The sequence below is a fragment of the Hyperolius riggenbachi genome, chromosome 12, assembly GCF_040937935.1.
Source record: "Hyperolius riggenbachi isolate aHypRig1 chromosome 12, aHypRig1.pri, whole genome shotgun sequence".
NCBI lineage: Eukaryota > Metazoa > Chordata > Amphibia > Anura > Hyperoliidae > Hyperolius > Hyperolius riggenbachi.
Window position 1 is genome coordinate 110,888,082 of NC_090657.1, and position 26,579 is coordinate 110,914,660.

Sequence of the window (26,579 nt, forward strand, 5' to 3'; positions counted from 1 at the left end):
CAAAGAGAGTCCACAATCCTTCGGAAAATAACGGAGTTGCTTGAGTCCCGGCCGGCGACTCACTGCAAACTTCCCATGTTACAGGCTTCTCACGGACTTCCGGGTGAAAGAGTTGTTACAGCACACGGAGTCCGGGGGTGACGTCACCACACTCTTAGCCAATAGCCGACGCGTTTCGGTAGGGTCCGCCTACCTTCTTCAGGGCGTGCTCCTATTGGTTGTGTCTTCTCTTTATACTGTGTGACTCCGCCCTCCTCTCTCGGCAATGTTTCAGCGCGGTTTGTACTAGGCAGAATTGATTAAAATGCATAGATCTCAATGTCAGAATTTAGTCCCAGTGGAATTCCACTATTCATAGTGTATATCCACTCCGTTTCTTTACGTGACATCTTGTCTATATAGTTTCCACCCCTCCAATCTTTATCTACCTGCTGTATAGCATAAAATCTGAAAGTTTCAAGATTTTTCCCATGTGTTTCTTTGAAATGTTTACTCAAAGGTTGTTTCATATTTCCACTTTTGATGTTGTTTATATGTTCTCCTATCCTGGAGAGGAGCTTCCTTTTAGTCCTGCCGACATATTGCTTTCTACAGCCACATTCTATTATATATATCACACCAGTGCTATTGCAATTCAGGTCTCCCTTTACATTAAATCGTTCATGTGTCACATATGACTCAAACTCCTGTATTGGTGTGTGGTGTCTTGTATTTTTACAAGGGACACAGAACCCACATCTTTTAAAGGAGCCATTTTTTCTTCCATTTCTCAATGTCTGTGGTTCAGATATGGTGGGAGCAATTATGCTCTTGATATTATTAGCCTTAGAGAAGGTATACTTTGGTTTCTCCGTTAAGATTCCACATAGTGTTTTGTCCTTTTGAAGGATTTCCCAATGCCTAGCTACAATCTTTTTTATATCATTGGATTGTTAATTAAATTGCATCTTAATGCTGGGTAGTGGATATGTTTCACTGCCCGTCTTGACTTTTAGAAGATCTTCACGTCTATATTCTCTCACTGTGTCTGCCGTTTGTTCTAATTTCATTTTGTCATATTTTTTCTCCATAAATCTTTCTTTCAGCAACAATGACTGTTCGTTATAGTCCTCAATTTCAGTACAATTGCGCCTAATGCGCATAAATTGACCTTTTGGGATGTTTGTAAGCCATTTCAACATATGGCAACTATCAAAATAAATAAAGCTGTTGGTATCAACTTTTTTTAAAAAGGTTTTGGTCTTAATCTGCCCTCTATCTATAAAAATATTTAAATCCAAAAAATTAACTGTATTCTCACTATATTCACAGGTAAATTCAAGATTATATTCATTTTTGGTATTTAACCATCCCAAAAAGTCTATCAGTTTTTTCTCTCCACCTCTCCATATAAACATGGCGTCATCTATAAAACGTCTCCAGAGGACGAGGTCCGCCCCGGGTCCCCCTTGGCCTTCCAATATCAGTTTCTCCCAATAGGCCATATATAAATTCGCGAACCCCGGAGCGAACCTCGTCCCCATCGCCGTTCCGATACGCTGTAGATAATGTTCTCCTGCATACGAAAAATTATTGTGCGTCAAAATAAACATAATAGACCTTTCTATGAACTCGATTTGGTCCTTCGGAATATCTGTAAGTTCATTTAAGAAATGACTCACAGCTTCTACCCCTTTAGTATGATCTATAATGGTGTACAGGGACCTGACATCTGCCACACATAGAATGTCTCCATTTCTCCATTCAACCTCACTCAGGATTCTCAAAAAATGTCCCGTATCTTTGATATAGGATTTAGTCTGGATCACTGCCTTCTGTAGAAAACCATCAACATATTCTGATAAATTTGCTGTCAGGGACCCAATCCCGGAGATAATTGGTCTCCCAGGAGGGTCCCTGACTTGTTTATGAATTTTAGGGAGATGATAATAAACTGGGAGACGGGTTTTTTTTTGCGACAAATATTGTCCTTCCTTTTCATTCAAAATGCCTTGCTCTTCTCCAAACCTAATTAAGTCTTCCAACTGTTTTTTATAGTCTAAGGTGGGATTTTTTCTAAGAAGTAAATAGGTTTCATTATCTTTTAGTTGTCGCTCAGCCTCTATTTTATAATCTGATCTATTCTGTACCACTATCCCCCCCCCCCCCCCCCTTTGTCCGCTGGCCTGATTAAAACCTCAGGATCATCACGCAAGGACTTCATAGCTGTTTTTTCCAATCCATTAAGGTTGGAAAAATTCCTCTGCTTGAGTTTCCTAATGTCCTTTAAGACCATAGTCTCGAATGCTGCCATGGAATCACTCATTTCGTTAACAGGGTTGAATTTGGACCTGTTTTGTAAACCACTATGTATATACCTACTCTGATTATCCTCATTCATGATCGGGGGTTTCTTAATGAAGTATTTTTTAAGACATAGTTGTCTCATATATTTTTTGATGCCAATATAGGCATCAAATTTATTTAGCTTGTTAGTGGGTGCAAATTTTAAACCTTTCTTGAGGACAGACACTTCAGTGGAGTCTAATTTTCGATCACTCAAGTTGTATATCCCATCTCTGATCTCTCTAGGCTCCATTGGGGTTTCAATATTTATCTTTTCTTTCTTGGATTTGCCCCCCCCCCCCCCTCTACTCCCTCTATATCTCTTCCTTCTTTTCTTCCCTTGTATAAAAAATGATTGGTTATTTTATTGGTAGCGTCATATTGTGATCTTAATTTCATTTTCTCAATAGTCTCTTTTTTATCTTTCCTATCCTTCTCACTCCTCCTACTTTGTCTGATCTTCTCTGATTTCTCTACTCTTTCCCAAGGGAAGAAAAGAAGGAAGAGATATAGAGGGAGTAGAGGGGGGGGGGGGGCAAATCCAAGAAAGAAAAGATAAATATTGAAACCCCAATGGAGCCTAGAGAGATCAGAGATGGGATATACAACTTGAGTGATCGAAAATTAGACTCCACTGAAGTGTCTGTCCTCAAGAAAGGTTTAAAATTTGCACCCACTAACAAGCTAAATAAATTTGATGCCTATATTGGCATCAAAAAATATATGAGACAACTATGTCTTAAAAAATACTTCATTAAGAAACCCCCGATCATGACTGAGGATAATCAGAGTAGGTATATACATAGTGGTTTACAAAACAGGTCCAAATTCAACCCTGTTAACGAAATGAGTGATTCCATGGCAGCATTCGAGACTATGGTCTTAAAGGACATTAGGAAACTCAAGCAGAGGAATTTTTCCAACCTTAATGGATTGGAAAAAACAGCTATGAAGTCCTTGCGTGATGATCCTGAGGTTTTAATCAGGCCAGCGGACAAAGGGGGGGGGGGGGGGGGGGGGATAGTGGTACAGAATAGATCAGATTATAAAATAGAGGCTGAGCGACAACTAAAAGATAATGAAACCTATTTACTTCTTAGAAAAAATCCCACCTTAGACTATAAAAAACAGTTGGAAGACTTAATTAGGTTTGGAGAAGAGCAAGGCATTTTGAATGAAAAGGAAGGACAATATTTGTCGCAAAAAAAAACCCGTCTCCCAGTTTATTATCATCTCCCTAAAATTCATAAACAAGTCAGGGACCCTCCTGGGAGACCAATTATCTCCGGGATTGGGTCCCTGACAGCAAATTTATCAGAATATGTTGATGGTTTTCTACAGAAGGCAGTGATCCAGACTAAATCCTATATCAAAGATACGGGACATTTTTTGAGAATCCTGAGTGAGGTTGAATGGAGAAATGGAGACATTCTATGTGTGGCAGATGTCAGGTCCCTGTACACCATTATAGATCATACTAAAGGGGTAGAAGCTGTGAGTCATTTCTTAAATGAACTTACAGATATTCCGAAGGACCAAATCGAGTTCATAGAAAGGTCTATCATGTTTATTTTGACGCACAATAATTTTTCGTGTGCAGGAGAACATTATCTACAGCGTATCGGAACGGCTATGGGGACGAGGTTCGCTCCGGGGTTCGCGAATTTATATATGGCCTATTGGGAGAAACTGATATTGGAAGGCCAAGGGGGACCCGGGGCGGACCTCGTCCTCTGGAGACGTTTTATAGATGACGCCATGTTTATATGGAGAGGTGGAGAGAAAAAACTGATAGACTTTTTGGGATGGTTAAATACCAAAAATGAATATAATCTTGAATTTACCTGTGAATATAGTGAGAATACAGTTAATTTTTTGGATTTAAATATTTTTATAGATAGAGGGCAGATTAAGACCAAAACCTTTTTTAAAAAAGTTGATACCAACAGCTTTATTTATTTTGATAGTTGCCATATGTTGAAATGGCTTACAAACATCCCAAAAGGTCAATTTATGCGCATTAGGCGCAATTGTACTGAAATTGAGGACTATAACGAACAGTCATTGTTGCTGAAAGAAAGATTTATGGAGAAAAAATATGACAAAATGAAATTAGAACAAACGGCAGACACAGTGAGAGAATATAGACGTGAAGATCTTCTAAAAGTCAAGACGGGCAGTGAAACATATCCACTACCCAGCATTAAGATGCAATTTAATCAACAATCCAATGATATAAAAAAGATTGTAGCTAGGCATTGGGAAATCCTTCAAAAGGACAAAACACTATGTGGAATCTTAACGGAGAAACCAAAGTATACCTTCTCTAAGGCTAATAATATCAAGAGCATAATTGTTCCCACCATATCTGAACCACAGACATTGAGAAATGGAAGAAAAAATGGCTCCTTTAAAAGATGTGGGTTCTGTGTCCCTTGTAAAAATACAAGACACCACACACCAATACAGGAGTTTGAGTCATATGTGACACATGAACGATTTAATGTAAAGGGAGACCTGAATTGCAATAGCACTGGTGTGATATATATAATAGAATGTGGCTGTAGAAAGCAATATGTCGGCAGGACTAAGAGGAAGCTCCTCTCCAGGATAGGAGAACATATAAACAACATCAAAAGTGGAAATATGAAACAACCTTTGAGTAAACATTTCAAAGAAACACATGGGAAAAATCTTGAAACTTTCAGATTTTATGCTATACAGCAGGTAGATAAAGATTGGAGGGGTGGAAACTATATAGACAAGATGTCACGTAAAGAAACGGAGTGGATATACACTATGAATAGTGGAATTCCACTGGGACTAAATTCTGACATTGAGATCTATGCATTTTAATCAATTCTGCCTAGTACAAACCGCGCTGAAACATTGCCGAGAGAGGAGGGCGGAGTCACACAGTATAAAGAGAAGACACAACCAATAGGAGCACGCCCTGAAGAAGGTAGGCGGACCCTACCGAAACGCGTCGGCTATTGGCTAAGAGTGTGGTGACGTCACCCCCGGACTCCGTGTGCTGTAACAACTCTTTCACCCGGAAGTCCGTGAGAAGCCTGTAACATGGGAAGTTTGCAGTGAGTCGCCGGCCGGGACTCAAGCAACTCCGTTATTTTCCGAAGGATTGTGGACTCTCTTTGCCTCTCCTCCCGCTGAAAGAGACTGACAAAAAAACTATCAGCGCAGAACTAACCAAGAACCGTGAGTTTATTATTGGATTAGCGGAAGATCATATACCAGCTTGTTTGTATGTACATACACTGGATCAGGACCTTGGAAATCTGTGACCAACTCCTAAATGTGGTGTGGAGCCTCTATGAATAGATGAATGACGCTACCATTTTTAAAACAGCCATTCGCTTTTAATTGCATTTTTATCTATATTTTTTATGATACATGCATGTATGAGGTAATAGCCGGCAGATTAGTCTAGGTACCACTCCTGAGATTTTATTACGTCTGGGTTTGAGCCTGGGAAACTAAGTTTGCGGTTTACACTGTATATGCAGATTATTAATCTCCATTGTGATTTAATAAATAGTGCAATATTTTTATGCATAGGCGCATGAGTTTTATCTTATATGTTTTTTGGTATATAGTGACGGACTCTATAGTAACTTATTGCTGCCAAACCTAATTAACATAATTATAAGCGCTACAGCCATTATTACCAATCTTAGGAGCTGATAAGCGCATAATCAATGCTGCTCTTGCTAATACAGCTACTCTCATGTCTCACTGCAATTCCCACAAATCATTACTTCATTCACTCCAGTGATGTTCACATTAGCATCATCATGTTCCAATACTATATCCCAGATTTTATAGTCTTTAGAACTTGAAATGAAATTCCTATTTTGTTTAAAAAAAATGATAAATATAATGCAATGGTTTACAAGTGTTTTTTTTCCCCTGATGTCAGACTGGTAAGGTAATCCCAACTTCCTGCATGAGTAATGAACAGTGCGGAAGCCCTTGTTACTTATTTAAAAACGTATTTGTAATGATCCGCTCAGCTGGCTGCACAGGCAGACAGCTGTTTGACCATTCCTTATGTCTGAGAGATGCAGGTCTCTGGAAAAGAGACCTCGCTTCATCTTGCAACTTTCAGAGTTGCTTTGCTGAGGGATTTGCATACATGCAAATTGCCCAGCTGTCTCCTTTGAGGGCTGGCAGTATAAAAGCCTTCTGCTGACCAGAAGGCTTTGCTGGTCATAACGGTTTGTTAATACACTCCTGGAGTGTCAGCCTTCCCTGTTGGATTGTTATAGTTATCTTAGAGTAATTCTGGGGACTGCACTAGGCAGCTCCTCTATTGCAGTTAGCCTGCTTATCTGTTTTGTCTATGTTGCCTCTCTGGTGTGATTGTCCTGTCGCCAACGGTGGTCGATAGGAAATCGTCCTGTCTGTCTGTGGGTGCTAACCAGAGCAGCGGTTGCTACTGGTAGCCCCTTCTGTTTCATCTGTCTTACTTGGATCGCACTAGCCTCTAGCGGTAGCGGCTGTGGATCCTTCTGATCTGCTTTCTTGGAGTATAGCTGGAGCAGCGGTTGCTACCGGCTATCTCATCTGTCTGTCTTGCTCGGATCGCACTAGCCCCTAGCGGTAGCGGCTGTCGATCTTTCTGATCTGTGATCCTGTCCCTGAACCCGGATTGCACTTGCTCTGGCGGAAAGAGCAGTGGATCTTTCCTATCCTGTCCCTGAACCCGGATCGCACTCGCTCTGGCGAAAAGAGCAGTGGATCCTGCTAAGCTCTGTTGCTTTACTTGGATCGCACTCGCTCTGGCGGAAAGAGCAGTGGATCTTTCCTATCCTGTTTTTCGTCCGTCTGTCAGTCTTGTCTGATACGAATGCTTACTGTAGGCTCGGTGAGGTAACCGTTAAGCAAGCGCTCGCGTTCTCTATTTTGTGTTTGTGTGGCGGTGGTTAGTTAGGCGTGCTTGTCTCTGTTAACGTGCGGAGATCGCGCTGTAAACGCGTTCGCTGTTGTGAATGAGCGCGGTGTTCGCGTTTAGTTAGCGTTTGTTATTTTCCTTATCTTTGTATGATTTGCTGAGCCTTTGCTACTCTCGTGCCCTGTCTTGCTTAAGTCTTGTGTCACCTCTGGCAATTGCCTCTCTCGCGATTGCGTTCCTACTTTGTTTCTGCTGTTGTGTGTGCACCGTCGCGGGTTGGCGACTAGATTGGTGCACACACATACATTCTGTCCCTGTGCTCATTCTCATTCGCAATCGCTTCTCTTGCAATTGCGTTCTCACTTGGTTTCCTCTGTTGTGTGTCCATCGTCGCAGGTTAGCGACTAGATTGGTGGACATACATACATTCCTCCTCTGTGCTTATTCGGTCTTGTGTCGCTGTTAGCAATTGCCATCTCTTGTGATTGCCTTCTCACCTGATCTTCATAGTTGTGTGTTCATCGTCGCTGGGTGGCGACTAGATTGGTGGACACACATACACTCTGTCGCTTTACTCTCTCTCTTTAACCACCCTGGCGTTCTGATTAAATCGCCAGGGTGGCTGCGGGAGGGTTTTTTTTAAATAAAAAAAAAACTATTTCATGCAGCCAACTGAAAGTTGGCTGCATGAAAGCCCACTAGAGGGCGCTCCGGAGGCGATCTTCCGATCGCCTCCGGCGCCCAGAATAAACAAGGAAGGCCGCAATGAGCGGCCTTCCTTGTTTTGCTTATATCGTCGCCATAGCGACGAGCGGAGTGACGTCATCGACGTCAGCCGACGTCCTGACGTCAGCCGCCTCCGATCCAGCCCTTAGCGCTGGCCGGAACTTTTTGTTCCGGCTGCGCAGGGCTCAGGCGGCTAGGGGGGCCCTCTTTCGCCGCTGCTAGCGGCGAATCGCCGCAGAGCGGCGGCGATCAGGCAGCACACGCGGCTGGCAAAGTGCCGGCTGCGTGTGCTGCACTTTATTTGATAAAAATCGGCCCAGCAGGGCCTGAGCGGCAGCCTCCGGCGGTGATGGACGAGCTGAGCTCGTCCAGACCGCTCAGGAGGTTAAGGGCTATCTTGCCCTGCGTTTCTTCCCTTCGTACAATTCCTGTCTGACGTCTGTGGCAGGGCAGAGGATCTGTTCCTCTGCACTCCACAGCTCCATCTGCCGACAGAAATCTCTCTCTACAGGTGCGTTGCACCTTTTGCTGGGTTCTCTCAAATTATACGCTTGTGGAGGATTTCCGCAGTGTCAGCGCACGTCCTGTGCGCTGACCACGGATAGAATTCCACAATCGTTACGGTATTCAGTATTCATCTATAAGCTTTGACTAGTCTGTCTGTATTTTTTTTAAGAGTACCATGGAATAGATGTGCTTTGTGTGCAAAAAAAAAAAGCTATTGTTCAACGGCGTGCATGAAATAGAGGCGCAAGGAAAAATGGGCACCGGGAGAAGCTGATATAAGTCTATACGATAAATAACTTTGTGAATTGGGTGCCAAATGAAAATGAAATTTTTTTTACAGTGGTAATAACAATAGTGAAACTTTGGTAAATGTTACCAATATTTTACCAAAACTAAACCTAGCCCTACTATGACACAAAACCCTCCCCCCTCCAATGCCTATCCTTAACCCCCCCCCTCCTTCCTGGCGCCTAACCCGAAGATCCCACCTTCCTGCTGCCTATCCCTAAAACTTCACTTCCTGACGCCTAACCCCAAACGCCCCTTTCTGATGGCTAACCCTAAAACCCCCTTCCTTGTTTAACAAACTGTACCCCATCCCCTTCTTGCACCTCTAACACTGTAGTTGCCATTAGCAGGTTTGGGTGCACCGTATCAATTGTTATGTATAGATTGCTTAAGGGGCCCCATTGTAAAACTTGCATCAGGGGCCTACAGCTCCTTAACTATGCCACTGCTTAAAGGAAACCAGAGCTGAGCTAAAATAAAATTTTGATAGATACCTGGGGCTTACTCCAGCCCCATGCACACGGATCGCTCCCACTTTGCTGTCCTCAGTCTTCTCTCTCTTCGGTACCAGGTTCCGTAACTTCAGCCAGTCTGCGCAAAAGAAGTGCGCCCTCTACGTATCCCTATGCAAGCACTGCCAGCGCTTAGTGAAGTTAATTTTGTATATGAAATTTGTCTTCATTGAGGGTAAGCCACATCATTCCTTTTCTCATTATTTGGTTCTTAACCCTTGGATGCCTCTTCTCTCCCTTTTGTACAATATTAATGTATGTTATGTAAACTATTCTTGTGCTGATTTTAGTAATCCAGCAACAACAGAGGTGAAGTCAGACGATCTGCTTAGTTTTTATTTGTTATAATTCTTAGCTTGTTCTGCAGAGACGTCTGGTCACTGATGTGGCTTGGAGATGGGAGGGGCTCAGCAATGCAAATGAAGGAGGAAATGTTACTGAACAGCTAGGAGCCTCAGGTGGGTGAAGTGAGATGAGGTTTTTTTCTTCTCAACTCAAAACTCTGTCCAAGATTTCAGTCTAGGCCAAACATGTTAAACTCCTGCCCGCCAAATCTGGTCCTCAGAACCATTAAATTCGGCCCTCAAGTGGCTTCCCCACTATGCATTATGTGTGGCCCACTCTAGACCACCATGCAAGCTATATTGAGGTGAAGCCCTAGAACACCAGGGGAACAAGAACAAGCCATATGGGGGATGTAGGGGGAAAGTACTAAACACCAGGTAACTGTACAGGGGAGGGAGGACCACTAGACACCAGAGAACTTGTTAAGGGAGGAAAGTGGCCAGTAGATATTAGGGTTGGCCCGCGACTAGGTCCCAGTGTACAATTTCGGCCCACTTTGTATTTGAGTTTGACACCTCTGGTCTAGGCACATCAGCAGGAGGCAAGCATCACCCTTCAAATTGCTGCGTCTTCCAATCAGCAAAGCAAAATGTGCTGATTACATTAATATATCAGTGAAAAATCTGGATCTAAATTAGGGCTTTAAATACTAAGTACTGAAGGCAGGTTCTTTCTCTAGTAGTATACATATAAAAAGAGTGCTGCAGTATTCTCACTTGAATTCGCCCTCTATCGATGCCTATAAAACGAAAAATATTGTTTTATTATGTAAACGAATGCGGCGCCATTATTATACTGTCGGCGCTGTGTGCCATTTTTAACTGTTCCAGCACCTCCTGGCCTGAGTGCTACAATAGCTGCAATTAACATTGTGGTCTATGTTGCAACCATTTTACCAAAGCGCCAGAGGCACCAGAGTTACCTGCTTCGCTCTAGTAATCATCTGCAGGGGGTAGAAAGAATTCTAGCTCTACAGCAGGTGACACCTGTCTATGTGTAGACCTGCATTACAAAATATGTTCTGTAATGTATCTTAATCCCCAGTATTTCATGCACACAGTTTTACCTCATTATCCTGCTGTGGAATATCAGAAGGGGTGGAAAACGCAGGATCCATGTTAATTCTCTCTAAGATCAAACTTGTAACAGCTTTGTCTTCTTTATAATCTGCAAATAACGCAAACATGTATAGTTTATAAACATGTTTACACGTACACAATGAGCAGCATCTGCGTTTAAGATTGGTTGGTGTGCTCATACACATGATACAATCTTGATTGTATGTACAATCGGTAAAATAAAGTTATTGATTTTACACTGTAAATCAAGGTTTTGCTGCCACCACTCTCCAGATTGATGAGGTGGAGAGACCTCAGATTATCTATCTAATAGAAAAATGGTTAATTGCAACATAACTAGCCAAATCAACATAACATTTTCACTGAAAGCCTAATAGGGTCCCCGTATGCTACCCTGGCGGGGTCAGCCAAGATTCTCAAACACCAGATATTTCAAACTGAGCTCCCCCACACCCCAATTCTGCCTGCCCCAGTATAGATAGCAGACATTCCCCCCAGTATTAGGTAGGTCGCCCATAGTATAGGTAACGAGATGTGCCCACAATATTAGGTCCCTCCAGTATAGATAGCCAGATGGGCTCCCACCATTATGCGCACCCCACTATAGGTAGCCACATGTGCCCCTGGATGCACCTCCTATGGGTAGCTAGATGTGCCCCCAGTATTAGGTCCCCTCCTAGTAGAGATAACCAGATTAGGTTATCCCCCCAGTATTAGGTAGGTCGCCCATAGTATAGGTAACGAGATGTGCCCACAATATTAGGTCCCTCCAGTATAGATAGCCAGATGGGCTCCCACCATTATGCGCACCCCACTATAGGTAGCCACATGTGCCCCTGGATGCACCTCCTATAGGTAGCTAGATGTGCCCCCAGAATTAGGTCCCCCTCCTAGTAGAGATAACCAGATGTACCCCCAGTATAAGCCAGCCCCCCCCCCCCGTATAAATGGCCAGATCCCCAGTATTAGCCCATTAGCCCCCCCCCCCCCCCAGTATAGTCAGATCATGTGTCCCTTTTATTTACCCCCAGTATTTATAGCCAGACGTGTCCCCCATTACAGATTGCTGGATGTGTCCTCAGGGTCCCCATCCCCCCCCTCCATTACAGTCAGCTGTGCGTGGAATAAAAGCTGTGGATGAAGCCTTTCTCACCTCTTCTGGTTTCATCGGCAATCATCCTGCAAGAGCCGCTGCGCACAGCTTGTTCACTCAGCCTCGTACTGCCGAATACACCAGATCCTGGCTTGATGACCTCATCAAGCCAGGACCTGGTGTATTCGGCAGTGTAAGGCTGAGTGAAGAAGCTGTGCACCGCGGCTCTTGCAAGATAATATCCGATGGACCCAGGAGAGGTGAGAAAGGCTTCCTCCACAGCTTTTATTCCTCGATCTTGTAAGCACGCGGAGGAATGAACGAGCATTGCTAATGGCTACAGCAGTAATCGTTCATCCCTGAGGGGATAACTGATTGGCTAAGGGACGTTATTTTCCCTTATACCAATTAGTGTTACAGCTAAAAGTGCAAGAGGTGTGCACAGGAGTGCGCCTGATCGTGCATATCTGTCCCCAAACAAAAACCTTATATCTACATCCGCGTGGCTTGGATGAAGTCATAGAGGACCTAGATATACTGTTGTAGTGGAATAAGTAGTTAAGGTCAAAAAATCACCCAGGGCTAGGGTGAACTAGAAATTTTTAAAGTAAACCTGTAAGGATTTTTTTTTAAAAAGCAGATACTTACCTAAGTAATGGGAAGCATGTACCTAATATTAGGAGCATGAGTTACTAATCATTTTTTGTTCTTAAATGTCTACTTGAAAGGTTATAGAGTGTGTATGCAGAGATCCTGCCCATCACTTTCAAAGCGATGTGATGTGTACTACACCCTCTGCTGACTCAGGCTGTGCCGTAACATCTATATTTCATCTCCTCTCTCTCTCTGCTGAAGTTGTACTGGAAATGACGGCCGCTCAGCAAGTGCTCAGGGAATGCTGTGGAAGATCGTAGCACTGGGAGCAGAGGGAGCCAAGCCCAGTGTAAAGTGTAATGTAAACAAGTAATTTATCTTGCTTACTTGTTTATTTATGATCTTCCACAGCACTTGCTGAGCAGCAGAGAGAGAGGAGAGCAGTTGCAGCCCTGCTATATAGGATCTAAAACTACGTATAATCACGCTACAGTATATACTAACTATATACCTATTTACTATACTATATATACAGTATACTACTGTATATACTACTTACTGTAAATACTACATATAATCACGCTACACTATATACTAACTATATACCTTAACAATCTAAATAAGCTATACTTAATACCACCTAAATTCTATGTATAATCACTGTACACTATTAAAAAGAGCAACAAGAGTAATAGTAGCAGGTTGGCACTACAGTATTTGAAGTGAAGCGATGAGCAACGCAGCATTGCCTTATTTGTGCATTCTTCCGTTTCAAGTGTAAATAGCGTGCTCTAGCAGATATAGTCCATAGATGCAGTAATGAGGAGATAGAAAGTGCTGGCACTGCTGTAAAACACTACTTTATTTGTTTGTATCATATAGTACATGCAACATGTGCACCTGTACCCAGCACCCACCGTCACCATCTGTGCCACTCTCCAGTATATGGTATGTTCACCATTTTGACTTATATGACTTATATGTTGCATGTACTATATGATACAAATGAATAAAGCAGTGCTTTACAGCATTGCCAGCACTTTCAATCTCTTTACTACTGCACTATTAAGAGAGGTTCAGAAATGATGTGTGTTTTTAGGGAGCAGCAAGCATTTACTTACCTATGGGGGGCATCTATTTGGGGGTCTCCATCTTCTCTGTCCCTTTACCACTGGTTGAAGTACCCATGGTGATGTCATATGTCCCCGGCCACCGCAATCCGTGCCTGTTCATTAATGTGACTGCATCTTCTGGCGAGAGATGTAATCACGTTATTGGACAACATCCCTCAGCAAGCATTACGGCAGCCAGGGATGCTGGGGGCGCGCAACATCACTGTGGATACTTCAACCTGTGGTTTTGAAGCACAGGGACAAAGAAGAGGGAGGTCTCCATATAGAAAGGGGGATACAGAACAGAAGGTAAGTGAATGCTTGCTCCCTCCTCTCTCAAACGCTCGCAGAGTTTACAAACCTCCCTTAGAGGGAGGTGTCACAGGAGCCCTAGTGGTCAAACCGCAAATTGCCTTCCAATCGGTTTCAGCACACAGACCATGCAAGCTTTGGTCGCGATCTTTGCGCAGAAACCAACAGAAATTTGGGCACCACCAGAAGGGAGCCTGTGGGTTACGGAAATACACTTTACACACTAGTTCAGGGTATAACTGCCACCACTTCTGTTACCATGGGACAGAGGAGCCCGCTGACTGTCTGAACCTAGATCTACAAATAAAAACGGTTAAAACACGCTGTATTCTGTCTAGCTAGCAACAATACAATAGTAGCGTCTCTTCAGAAGTCTGGTTCAGTTTGTGCGGCTGCAAAGCAGGGTAGCGGAACAGTGAATGACTTGGATAAAGTCGTTTATTCACGGCAATATAAATAATTAATATATACAGACAATTATTAAAATCAACAATTATTAAAACAGTAATAGCTAGTATGAAAAATAAAAGAAAGGGAGAAAAGATACTTAGTTTCATGGAAAATGTTCTTTTGTGGGAAAATCATCAAGTCTTTGGTTTCAAGTTCCGCAAAGTTCTTTGTTTCAGCTAAGTTCAAGCAAAATGGCCACCACTTGTTCCTCACGGTGGCCGTGTGTTCATGAAGGTGTAAAAATGGAGGAATGAGAGCCCGCCTGCCAGCCATGTGCTTTTGATGAAGCTGGTTTGGGGGTGTGGCAATGCCAGCCCCCTCTGAGTTACCCACCAATGACAGTTCATTCCCTCTGAGAGATTTTAGGGTTTAAACTTACAAACTGCAGTACCTCACAAACAATACACGTTATATTTAGGGGGATAACAGATTCATACTTGTCGGAAAATACAGATTAATATGACATCAGACATGGCTAGGGCAGCGGGTCCAGTTCTTGATAAGGGTCATACCTCAATAACCGGACGGACTATCACAATGAATTTCATATCAGCACGATGGCCAGATTTTACCGAACAAGACGATATGAATTTTATAGCTGTGCGAGGTATGGTTGCCATATAATCGTCAAGAAACCATACCCCACATGCATTCATATCTGGCCTGGTCGGAGCCGCTTCGGCTGGCTTTCTATAGCCCCCCTGTGGAGATTAGCTTCCTGAACTCAAGAGTTTGTTCCTGCTCATTAGCATATAAAAAGAGCCATCCAGCAGTTAAGCTGATGTCTTCTCTCTGCTGAGAAAAGACAGATGCTCCTACACAATCAATCCAGATTCTATTCATCTGAAGCGCAATCGATGCAGATAATCGAGTGCGATCGCTTTTTCTTCGCGGGCGGTTCCAGGACACGTCTGCGGCCCCGCAACCGTCCGTGACAGCCCCCCCCCCTCTTGTCTGCGGCTTAGACACACACCCGCAAGATGTGTGGCGGTGCCGCTAACCTGGCTGACGGGTCTCGGGTTGCCGGTGCGGCGGGAAAACCCATTGGAGCCTGTGGCTCAGTTCCCCTGGACAGGTCGCGGTCCACTACCCTAAGGCTTGACCTGACATGGACCGTTCCGGACAGGGCGTTTGCGCCACTGCGTTCGGATGGGGCGTCTGCCAGGACTGCTGACAACGGGCAGTGGTTTAGGTAGGTCAACAGCCAGCCCACGCAGGGTTTCCCTGCTAAGTGGCTGTGGACCTAAGGGAACCCCGCGGGAATCCCTGGACCTTCCCAGCTCCTGACAGACGGCACATGCTTTGCAGAAGTTTGCTACATCCCTGTTCATCCTGGGCCAATAAAACTGTCTCCGAATACAGGCAAGTGTCTTGCGGACACCAGAGTGTCCTGTCAGGGAATTATCATGTGCGGATTTCAGCACATGTCCCCTGAACGCACTCGGGACCACAAGCCATTTGGTATTCGCCTGTGGCTTACCTGCAGGGGGCTGTACAGACTCGCTGTACAGTCTCCCACCTTCCCAGTACACCTTGAAAGCGGCCGTCTACGAGGGACTCAGAGGCTTGCTGCCTGAGCACCTCCAGGCTTGGGTCGCTTTGTAGTGCTGCTGTGAGGACGCTGTCAGTTTCAGCCAACTTGCTCATGTCACACGGAGCCAGCGGCTGAAAGGTCTCATCCCTGCAGTCAGAGGAGGGGGAGGAGGCCGGAACCCCCTCCACCTGTTCTGAGCTCGGGTTCTGAGCAGTACCGCTGCGCGGTACTGCTAGCACAGGTATACCTTCGGAATGGCACAGACTGGCATTACTCAAATCATCGTTGCAGGCATTAATGACAGTGACAGGCCTAGACACATTTTCATTACAAACCGTTTGTACATTAAACACAGGTACAGTTACATTTCCATCACAACAGGCAGTTTGTACATCAAACTCAGGTGCCTTTGAAGCAGGCACTATTGAACCTGATACCCTTGAACTGGGCACATTTAACCCACCTCCCCCTGGTGCTCCCCCAAGTGTATAAAGTACCTGGTGGTGAGTGGAGAGTCCGTCTCCTTCCGTGAGCGACAAGGCGGTCGTGGCAGGTTCGTAGTAGGACACAAGCTTGCCCAAATCATTCCCCAGCAACACAGGGACTGGGAGATCCTTCATAACCCCAACAACCCTTTCTTGGACTCACACCCCCCAGTCGATCTTCACTCTCGCGTGGGCTATGTGGAAAAGGGTGCCCTCTACTCCAGTAAGGGCAAGGGATCGGCTGGAGCTGGTGCTCTCCTTTGGCACAAGGTGTGAGTGAACTAACGTGATGTCAGCTCCGGTGTCTCAGAATCCAGTGACAACTTTGCCGTTCACTCTAACAAGTTGCTGCTGGTCGGTTCGGTCGCGGATTTCCTTTCCGCGGGCAAACAGAACAAAATCTGATGATCCAGGCTGTGGTTCGCTGGCGGGTTGCCTCTGCTGTGGGTGAGGTACAGGGGATACAGGTGCTGCAGGTTCTGGTGGTGTCTGTCTCCGCTCCGGACAGTCGAATTTCATGTGTCCGGGCTGGCGGCAGTAGTGACAGGTGACCTCTCCAGGGGCTGCAGGCCTGGGTGCAGTAGCTGTGCTGGGTGGCCTCTGTGGCTGACGGCTCACAGGGGCAGGAGAGTCTGCCGGGGTATTGGGCTGACCTCCTCTCCAGCTGGATGGGACAGTTCTGCGTTCTGCGTGTATCAGACACCCGGGTAGTTGCAAAGGTCTCAGCGAGGTCTGCAGCGACAGTTGCTGACACAGGCTTGCGCTCAAGCACAAACTGTCCTACATCAGCAGGGCAAATGTTCAGAAATTGTTCCAGGACTGTCAAGTCCTCCAGGACATCATAAGACCCTTTGGTGAGGCCTAGAGTCCACTGGCGGAGTGTGGTGAGCAAGCTGCTGACCACATCTCGATAAGAGTCAGAAGACTTTTTCTGCCAGGCCCTGAACTTTTTGCGATAGGCTTCTGGTGTCAGCTGGTATTTGGTAATGATAGCGTCTTTTATAGCGGCATTATCATTATCTTTCTCCGCAGGCAATTCTGCGAAAGCATCAAGCACTTTGTAGCGCAGCAAAGGTGTCAGATGTCTGGCCCACTGGTCTTGGGACAGACGATACTGACGGCATGCTTTTTCAAAAGACCGCAGAAACAAGTCAATGTCGGTGTCTTTTTCAATATTAGCAAATTTAAATTTTGCACTTACGGGTGATGCTCCTTCAGCAGGGAGGCTGGGCGGCGAACTCCGGCTGGCCTGTTGAACTTTTGCCAGGTTCAGCTCATGCTGTCGTTGCCGTTCCTCTCGTGCCTCTGCAGATTGGCGCTCCAACTGCGCTTGCATGTACTGCAGGTACTTGTCCAGGTCAGTTTTCATCAGCTTTCGTAATGCCTGCTGCATTACCGGGTCCGCACCCATGGACAGTCCAGTACTGGCCAGTTCCGGGCGAGTACTTTCAGAAACTCTGGGATTGGGGACCATACTGACAGCCTCCTGTGTAACTGTTGCCGCATTGCCCGCGGGTTGCTCAACCTCTGTACGCTCAGGATTTTCAGTCTCTGGTTCCCCTCGACGTCAGTCAGATGGGCTGGTATCCACTTCAGCGGACACTCCCGGCTCCCGCAGTTGCTGGGTATCCCATCTGGACAAGTCGGCTATCAGGTCCCGTTTTTTCTTGCGGAGGATGTCCATGCCCCTCGCTTTGCAAAGATTTTCCAGGTCTGCTAGGCACATGTTCTGGTAGTTCCCAGACATTTCCATGCCAAATAAAATAAAACTTTTGGGGAGGGGTACTGGCTACACAGTCTCTCTGTATATATAAAAAATATATTGCCTTCCAGCTACACCATCGAATTAGTTTGTTTCTTGATAGCACTAGCGCTATCTTAGATACTTTCAGCACAACACAGGTCCCAACCGCTGCCAAACACTGTCACAGGAGCCCTAGTGGTCAGACCGCAAATTGCCTTCCAATCGGTTTCAGCACACAGACCATGCAAGCTTTGGTCGCGATCTTTGCGCAGAAACCAACAGAAATTTGGGCAGCAGCCTGACCAGAAGGGAGCCTGTGGGTTATGGAAATACACTTTACACACTAGTTCAGGGTATAACTGCCACCACCTCTGTTACCATGGGACAGAGGAGCCCGCTGACTGTCTGAACCTAGATCTACAAATAAAAACGGTTAAAACACGCTGTATTCTGTCTAGCTAGCAACAATACAATAGTAGCGTCTCTTCAGAAGTCTGGTTCAGTTTGTGCGGCTGCGAAGCAGGGTAGCGGAACAGTGAATGACTTGGATAAAGTCGTTTATTCACGGCAATATAAATAATTAATATATACAGACAATTATTAAAATCAACAATTATTAAAACAGTAATAGCCAGTATGAAAAATAAAAGAAAGGGAGAAAAGATACTTAGTTTCATGGAAAATGTCCTTTTGTGGGAAAATCAGCAAGTCCTTGGTTTCAAGTTCCGCAAAGTTCTTTGTTTCAGCTAAGTTCAAGCAAAATGGCCACCACTTGTTCCTCACGGTGGCCGTGTGTTCATGAAGGTGGAAAAATGGAGGAATGAGAGCCCGCCTGCCAGCCATGTGCTTTTGATGAAGCTGGTTTGGGGGTGTGGCAATGCCAGCCCCCTCTGAGTTACCCACCAATGACAGTTCATTCCCTCTGAGAGATTTTAGGGTTTAAACTTACAAACTGCAGTACCTCACAAACAATACACGTTATATTTAGGGGGATAACAGATTCATACTTGTCGGAAAATACAGATTAATATGACATCAGACATGGCTAGGGCAGCGGGTCCAGTTCTTGATAAGGGTCATACCTCAATAACCGGACGGACTATCACAATGAATTTCATATCAGCACGATGGCCAGATTTTACCGAACAAGACGATATGAATTTTATAGCTGTGCGAGGTATGGTTGCCATATAATCGTCAAGAAACCATACCCCACATGCATTCATATCTGGCCTGGTCGGAGCCGCTTCGGCTGGCTTTCTATGGCCCCCCTGTGGAGATTAGCTTCCTGAACTCAAGAGTTTGTTCCTGCTCATTAGCATACCAAAAGAGCCATCCTGCAGTTAAGCTGATGTCTTCTCTCTGCTGAGAAAAGACAGATGCTCCTACACAATCAATCCAGATTCTATTCATCTGAAGCGCAATCGATGCAGATAATCGAGTGCGATCACTTTTTCTTCGCGGGCGGTTCCAGGACACGTCTGCGGCCCCGCAACCGTCCGTGACAGCCCCCCATCTTGTCTGCGGCTTAGACACGCACCTGCAAGATGTGTGGCGGCGGCGCCGCTAACCTGGCTGACGGGTCTCGGGTTGCCGGTACAGGCGGGAAAACCCATTGGAGCCTGTGGCTCAGTTCCCCTGGACAGGTCACGGTCCGCTACCCTAAGGCTTGACCTGACATGGACCGTTCCGGACAGGGCGTTTGCGCCACTGCGTTCGGATGGGGCGTCTGCGGCCCCGCAACCGTCCGTGACAGGAGGTTCATTTGAAATGTTTTTAAAATTGAGTGAAAACTTCCCTTTAAGGAAAGCAGAGATCCGCATCTTTCAAAAGTTAATGTGATTGGGAAACTAATGATTGGTTCAGCCCGGAGAAGGGGGGGGGTTCACATTAATCAGAACAATTGCCTTGAGAAATTTCACATTACAATTCTATACAGGACTAAGAAATTATTTGTGCCACATGCATTAAATAGGCGCTATAAAAAAGGGCGCAGGATAATGCCGAAATCATTATTTTTCGACAGTGATAAGGAAAATATTGTTTTGCAAGTAAATAAAGGTTAAAATTAGTAATTGTTTCTAAAGTCTGCACAGTCAGTGCGCAAGGGCGTGCATGGCCGCGATACACACGCGCTTGCGCGGCCACTAGGCGCACGCGCTCGCATGACGCACCCGCACACACCTGCCCCCCTGCATCCTGGATAGAGTACTGGTTAAGGGCTCTGCCTCTGACATGGGAGACCAGGGTTCGAATCTCGGCTCTGCCTGTTCAGTAAGCCAGCACCTATTCAGAGGGAGACCAAGTCTCCCTAACACTGCTACTACCTATAGAGCGCGTCCTAGTGGCTGCAGCTCTGGCGCTTTGAGTCCAACAGGAGAAAAGCGCGATATAAGTGTTTGTCTTATTGTATCCGTCCTCCTGTGCTGTCCGAAGTCTGCCCTCATGCCGCACATGCATGCTAGGCAAAACACAGGGACACGGAAGGATGCAGTGATAGGATAGAATAATAAATATATTAAAATGACGGTAAAAGTGTGCCGGGTGAAACTAAAATCTCAAAATATAGTTTATAACAATGGGAAAGAAAGTTAATTTTCGTAATAATTGGTAAATATTCCAGATAATTTACTACTACTAAACCTAACCCTACTCTCACACAGAACCCTACCCCTACCTATCCCTAACCCTTAGACCCCCCCCCCCCGGTGGTGTCTAACCCTAAGGCTTTCTTGGTGGTGCCTAACCCTAAGACCCTGGTAGTGCTGAACCCTAAGATGCCCCTGGTGGTGCCTAACCCCAAGAACCCCCCTGGTGATGCCTAACGCTAAGATACCTCTGGTGGTGCCTAACCCTAAGGCTCCCCTGGTGGTACCTAACCCTAAGACCCCCCCCCCGGTGGTGCCTAACCCTAAGACCCCCCTGGTGGTGCCTAACCCTAAGAACCCCCCTGGTGGTGCCTAAATCTAAGTCACCCCTGGTGGTGCCTAGCCCTAAGACGCCCCCTAGTGGTCAAAACCATAAGCAATACATTTGTAAGATATTATGTTTCAAAACGATAATTTATAAAATTATAATTCTCATAACAATTTTCAAAATGTTAAAACAGTTAAAATGATAATTTACAAAAAATGATAATTGTCAAAATGAATTTGAAACAATATTTTACAAACCACTAATTCTTAAAACAACAAATTTCCCACTATTTAAAGGGCGCCCAAATAGTCCAGTTTTGCGCCCAATAGCTGATATTTAACATCAGAGCGAATGACGGTGCCCAATTTGTTCACTTCTCATATGCACCCGATTTTCCTTCGCCCATTTGTGCCTGGAAAATGGCTTTGAGATTTCAATAGCTTTGTTGCACAGCTCTCTAAGTTCCATGCCTATCATCAGTTTGGCTTTTTTTTGCAGCAAAGAGAGTAAAGCACAGCAAATAACAATATAAAAGCAGAATCTATACAGTAACATACCAGTGGGCAGTCATGTCACTCAAGGTAATTTTTGGGGAATATCAGCAGTCTCCTTCAGCTAGCAATGCCACTATTGTGTCTTTTCTAGTAAGAACATCCTGGTAGACTGCAGCACAGACTGATAAACACACATCAGAACACAGTTGAGTTTCATTTTCGCAGCTCAGTTTCGTTTCTTCGTCTCTGTCCAAAGGCCGACAGGCAGCTCCTAGCAGTATTTACTTAGCCCCACCCAGCTATGAGTATTGCAAGCCTGTAGAGATAATGCAAATTGTTCTTTCATTTTCCATCTGTGGAGCTCAAGATTGCATGAAAACGAGATAAAGCTGCTGAAGTCATGATGTATATTTTGTTATGGTTATTGATTTGGATATACAGTCATATAACTATGCTGTTCACAGATAGAAGTGCATGTAGATTTGCAAAGCCTATCTCGATCCGGGAAATTTTGGCACCCATTCAGATATCGCCTGTGGCCTAACCTTGACCCCCCCCCCCCTCGCCCTTTTAGCGGTGGATTGGCACGGGAAAGGGGGGGGGAGCGGATTGGGTTAAGGTTAGTCAATGGGGTGGTGGTGGTTAAGGTTAGGCATGGGGGGGGGGTGCTTAATGTTAGTCATGGGTGGGTGGTCAAGGTTAGGTATCGATAGAGGAAGGGTTCAGTGTGAGAATAGAGTTATATATAACTTGTTTTGGCTTCACTAGGTGCCCTTGTTTCCTCAGCGCCCTTTTTGCATAGATGCACCTATCTGCTCATAAGGACTCGTTCGTGTGAGCTGTCAGTGTAATACTCTGCAGGGCAGAATTGTGGGACTATAAAATGTATGGATTGTTATGTTCAACATAACGTAACAATACTTGTACCTTAAAAAGGATTGTACTCAAACAGCAAATGGGATTATTAATAAGTATTACTATTTATTTTGTGCTTGATGGTGTCTTTAAAGGCCTTTACATCCTTCATGTGTCCTCAAAATGTGACCTAGGTAAAATGACAGGATAAACAACCAGTTATAATGGGCACATAGCTTCATAAAACAAGTTTAGCCAAAGATTGCACTTAAAGGGACACTATGGCTAAAAATTGTAAAATTTAAAATATGTGCAAACATATACAAATAAGTAGTACGTTTTTTTCCAGAGTAAAGGTTAGGCATGGTAAAATGAGCCATAAATTACTTTTCTCCTATGTTGCTTTCACTTACAGTAGGTAGTAGAAATCTGACAGAAGCAACAGGTTTTGGACTAGTTCATCTCTTCATGGGGGATTCTAAGGGATTTATTTATTTTCAAAAAACTCTTAGTGAATGGCAGTTGCGCTATCCAACTGCCAAAAAACTGTATAGCGAGCAGGGAAGCTGGCCAGCATCATTGTTTAAATCCTTTTTAGGGAATTTCTTTATAAGGAATAAAAGCCTTGCTGAGAATCCCCTATGAAGAGACGGACTAGTCCAAAACCTGTCGCTTCTGTCAGATTTCTACTACCTACTGTAAGTGACAGCAACATAGGAGAAAAGTAATTTATTTTACTGTGGAAAAAAATGTACTTCTTATTTGTCTATGTTTGCACATATATTTAAAATTTTACAGTTTTTCGCCATAGTGCCCTTTTAACCGATTAATGGCAAACTGACTTATTAAAATGTCCTGTTTGAGCCTGTTAACGGCAACAGGACGTTTTAATAAGTCGCTCGTTCCCGCCACCGCTCCGCACGTGTGCGCGCCGCTTCCGCCACCGTTACCCATCGAGTCTCAGTGTTCCGTGATTGGGGAAGAGAACCGTGTGGTCCTCTACCCAATCGCAATGCCTGGAATGAATGGACGTGACCGCTCAGCGGCCGTGTCCATTCATAAAACAGGCAGACATCACAGTTCAGTAAAAATGAACACTTCCTAAACAGGAGAGTGTTCACTAGCGCCATCTTGTGGCCAAAAAGTAAAATTACACACAGACACATACATACACATACATTTATACACAATATTAATAAAATTAATAACTTACACTTCCAAAGCTGCCCCCCCCCCCCAAAAAAAAAAGAAACACTTTAAAAAAACACATTAAAAAATCAGTTTGAAAAAAAACAAACATAAATAGTTGCTATAGGGACTCAGATTGTATATTTTATGAGGGAATATTACTATAACTTTACTACATAGGGGCTTGTAATTATGGACCGGACAAAAAAAAGCAAAACAGAAAAATAACACCTATATTTCCACATAATATATTGTCGCCATACATTGTGATAGGGACATAATTTAAATGGTTTAATAATCGGGACAACTGGGCAAACAAAATGTGTTGGTTTTAACCACAGGAGAACGTTTAATTTTAAAACTATATCGGCCGAAAACTGAGAAATAATGATTTTTTTCCATTATTTTCCTTGTTAAAACGTATTTAGAATAAAAACATTCTTAACAAAATGTACTACCCACAGAAATCCTAATTGGTGGCGAAAAAAATGAGGTATAGATCATTTTGTTGTGATAAGTAGTAATAAAGTTATTAGGGAATAAAAGGGAGGAGCATTGACAGTTGAAAATTGTTCTGGTCCGTTAGGGTAAAAACCACTTGGGGGTGAACTGGTTAATGTTGGAATCCATTATGTAAGAGTCATCAATATGCACATCTGCCACTAAATAAGAATGGATTGTAGGTTTAGGCTCTTTTTACTAATATACAACATACACTCCTTCAATAATTGGTACACATGTAACACTATAACCAATCTTTTACTATTGAATAGAGTTGGGCCGAACGGTTCGCCTGCGAACGGTTCCATGCGAACTTCCGTGGTTCGCGTTCGTGTCAGGCGAACGTTTGCGGAAGTTCGGTTCGCCCCATAATGCACCATGGAGGGTCAACTTTGACCCTCTACATCACAGTCAGCAGGCCCAGTGTAGCCAATTAGGCTACACTAGCCCCTGGAGCCCCACCCCCCTTATATAAGGCAGGCAGCGGCGGCCATTACGTTCACTCGTGTGCCTGCATTAGTGAGAGTAGGGCGAGCTGCTGCAGACTGTCTCTCATAGGGAAAGATTAGTTAGGCTTAGCTTGTTCCTGGCTGCATACCTGTTCTGTGAACCCACCACTGCATACCTGTACTGTGAACCCACCACTGCATACCTGTTCATTGAACCCACCACTGCATACCTGTTCAGTGAACCCACCACTGCATACCTGTTCAGTGAACCTGCCAGGCTGCCACTGCATACCTGTTCTGTGAACCCACCACTGCATACCTGTTCTGTGAACCCACCACTGCATACCTGTTCAGTGAACCCACCACTGCATACCTGTTGTGTTCAGTGAACCCGCCACTGCATACCTGTTCTGTTCAGTGGACCCGCCACTGTATACCTGTTCAGTGAACCCGCCACTGCATACCTGTTGTGTTCAGTGAACCTGCCACTGCATACCTGTTCTGTGAACCCGTCACTGCATACCTGTTCTGTGAAACCACCACTGCATACCTGTTCAGTGAACCCACCACTGCATACCTGTTGTGTTCAGTGGACCCGCCACTGTATACCTGTTCAGTGAACCCGACATTGCATACCTGTTGTGTTCAGTGGACCCGCCACTGTATACCTGTTCAGTGAACCCGCCACTGCATACCTGTTGTGTTCAGTGAACCTGCCACTGCATACCTGTTCTGTGAACCCGCCACTGCATACCTGTTGTGTTCAGTGAACCTGCCACTGCATACCTGTTCTGTGAACCCGCCACTGCATACCTGTTCTGTGAACCCACAACTGCATACCTGTACTGTGAACCCACCACTGCATACCTGTTCAGTGAACCCACCACTGCATACCTGTTCAGTGAACCCACCACTGCATACCTGTTCAGTGAACCTGCCACTGCATACCTGTTCTGTGAACCCACCACTACATACCTGTTCTGTGAACCCACCACTGCATACCTGTTCAGTGAACCCACCACTGCATACCTGTTGTGTTCAGTGAACCCGCCACTGCATACCTGTTCTGTTCAGTGAACCCGCCACTACATACCTGTTGTGTTCAGTGAACCCGCCACTGTATACCTGTACTGTTCAGTGAACCCGCCACTGTATACCTGTTCTGTTCAGTGAACCCGCCACTGCATACCTGTTGTGTTCAGTGGACCCGCCACTGCATACCTGTTGTGTTCAGTGGACCCGCCACTGTATACCTGTTCTGTTCAGTGAACCCGCCACTGCATACCTGTTGTGTTCAGTGGACCCGCCACTGCATACCTGTTGTGTTCAGTGGACACGCCACTGTATACCTGTTGTGTTCAGTGAACCCGCCACTGCATACCTGTTGTGTTCAGTGAACCCGCCACTGTATACCTGTTCTGTTCAGTGAACCCACCGCATCAGTGTGCATACCTGTGCAGTTAAGTGAACCCACCTACCTACGTGAGTGCACGCAGTGTGATATACCACTCCGTGCATACCCGATATGGACAAAACAGGTAGAGGAAGAGGTAGTGCCAGAGCCAGAGGAAGGCCACCCGGCAGGTCTGCGCGAGGTCGTGTAAATGTAATTTCGTGTGGACCTGGCCCACAGTACAGTGCTCGGAAGAAGGCACGTCCCATCACCTCCCAAGATTGTCAGGACGTGGTTGAGTATTTAGCGACACAGAACACCTCATCTTGCTCAGCCACCAGCGCTACTACTAGCACCACTTCCGCTGCATTTGACACTTCGCAAGAATTATTTAGTGTTGAAATCACTGATGCACAGCCATTGTTGTTACAGCCAGATGAATTTTCACTAGCTCATATGTCTGAGTTACGCGGGAACACTATGGATGTAACGTGTAAGGAGGATGAAGGACCTACTGATGGTGCATGTTTGGATTTTTCTGAGGCAAGCGAAGCTTGTCAGGATGATTACGATGATGACGATGATAGGGATCCTCTGTATGTTCCCAATAGAGGAGATGAAGAGGGGGACAGTTCAGAGGTGGAGTCAGAGAGTAGTAGGAGGAGAGAAGTTGCTGAAAGAAGCTGGGGCAGCTCTTCGTCAGAAACAGCTGGTGGCAGTGTCCGGCACCATGTATCGCCACCTATGTACAGCCAGCCAACTTGC

General features: G+C 45.0%; 1 protein-coding gene and 1 long non-coding RNA gene across 3 annotated transcripts in view; one reads left to right on the forward strand and one right to left on the reverse strand.

The window, feature by feature from the left end:
- The window catches only part of LOC137541330 (E3 ubiquitin-protein ligase TRIM69-like), a 51,550-nt gene extending 29,944 nt beyond the window's left edge, over positions 1–21,606 (reverse strand). For both annotated transcript variants that reach the window (XM_068262580.1, XM_068262579.1), the window contains exons 1-2: positions 21,492–21,606; positions 10,682–10,782 (exon numbers count right to left, since the gene is read on the reverse strand). In XM_068262580.1, coding sequence (XP_068118681.1) covers positions 10,682–10,732 — 51 coding nt within the window. In that variant the 5' untranslated portion in view covers positions 10,733–10,782; positions 21,492–21,606. The remainder of the gene's footprint in view (positions 1–10,681; positions 10,783–21,491) is intronic.
- The window catches only part of LOC137541600 (uncharacterized), a 203,522-nt gene that overhangs the window by 97,288 nt on the left and 79,655 nt on the right, over positions 1–26,579 (forward strand). The window lies entirely within an intron of this gene.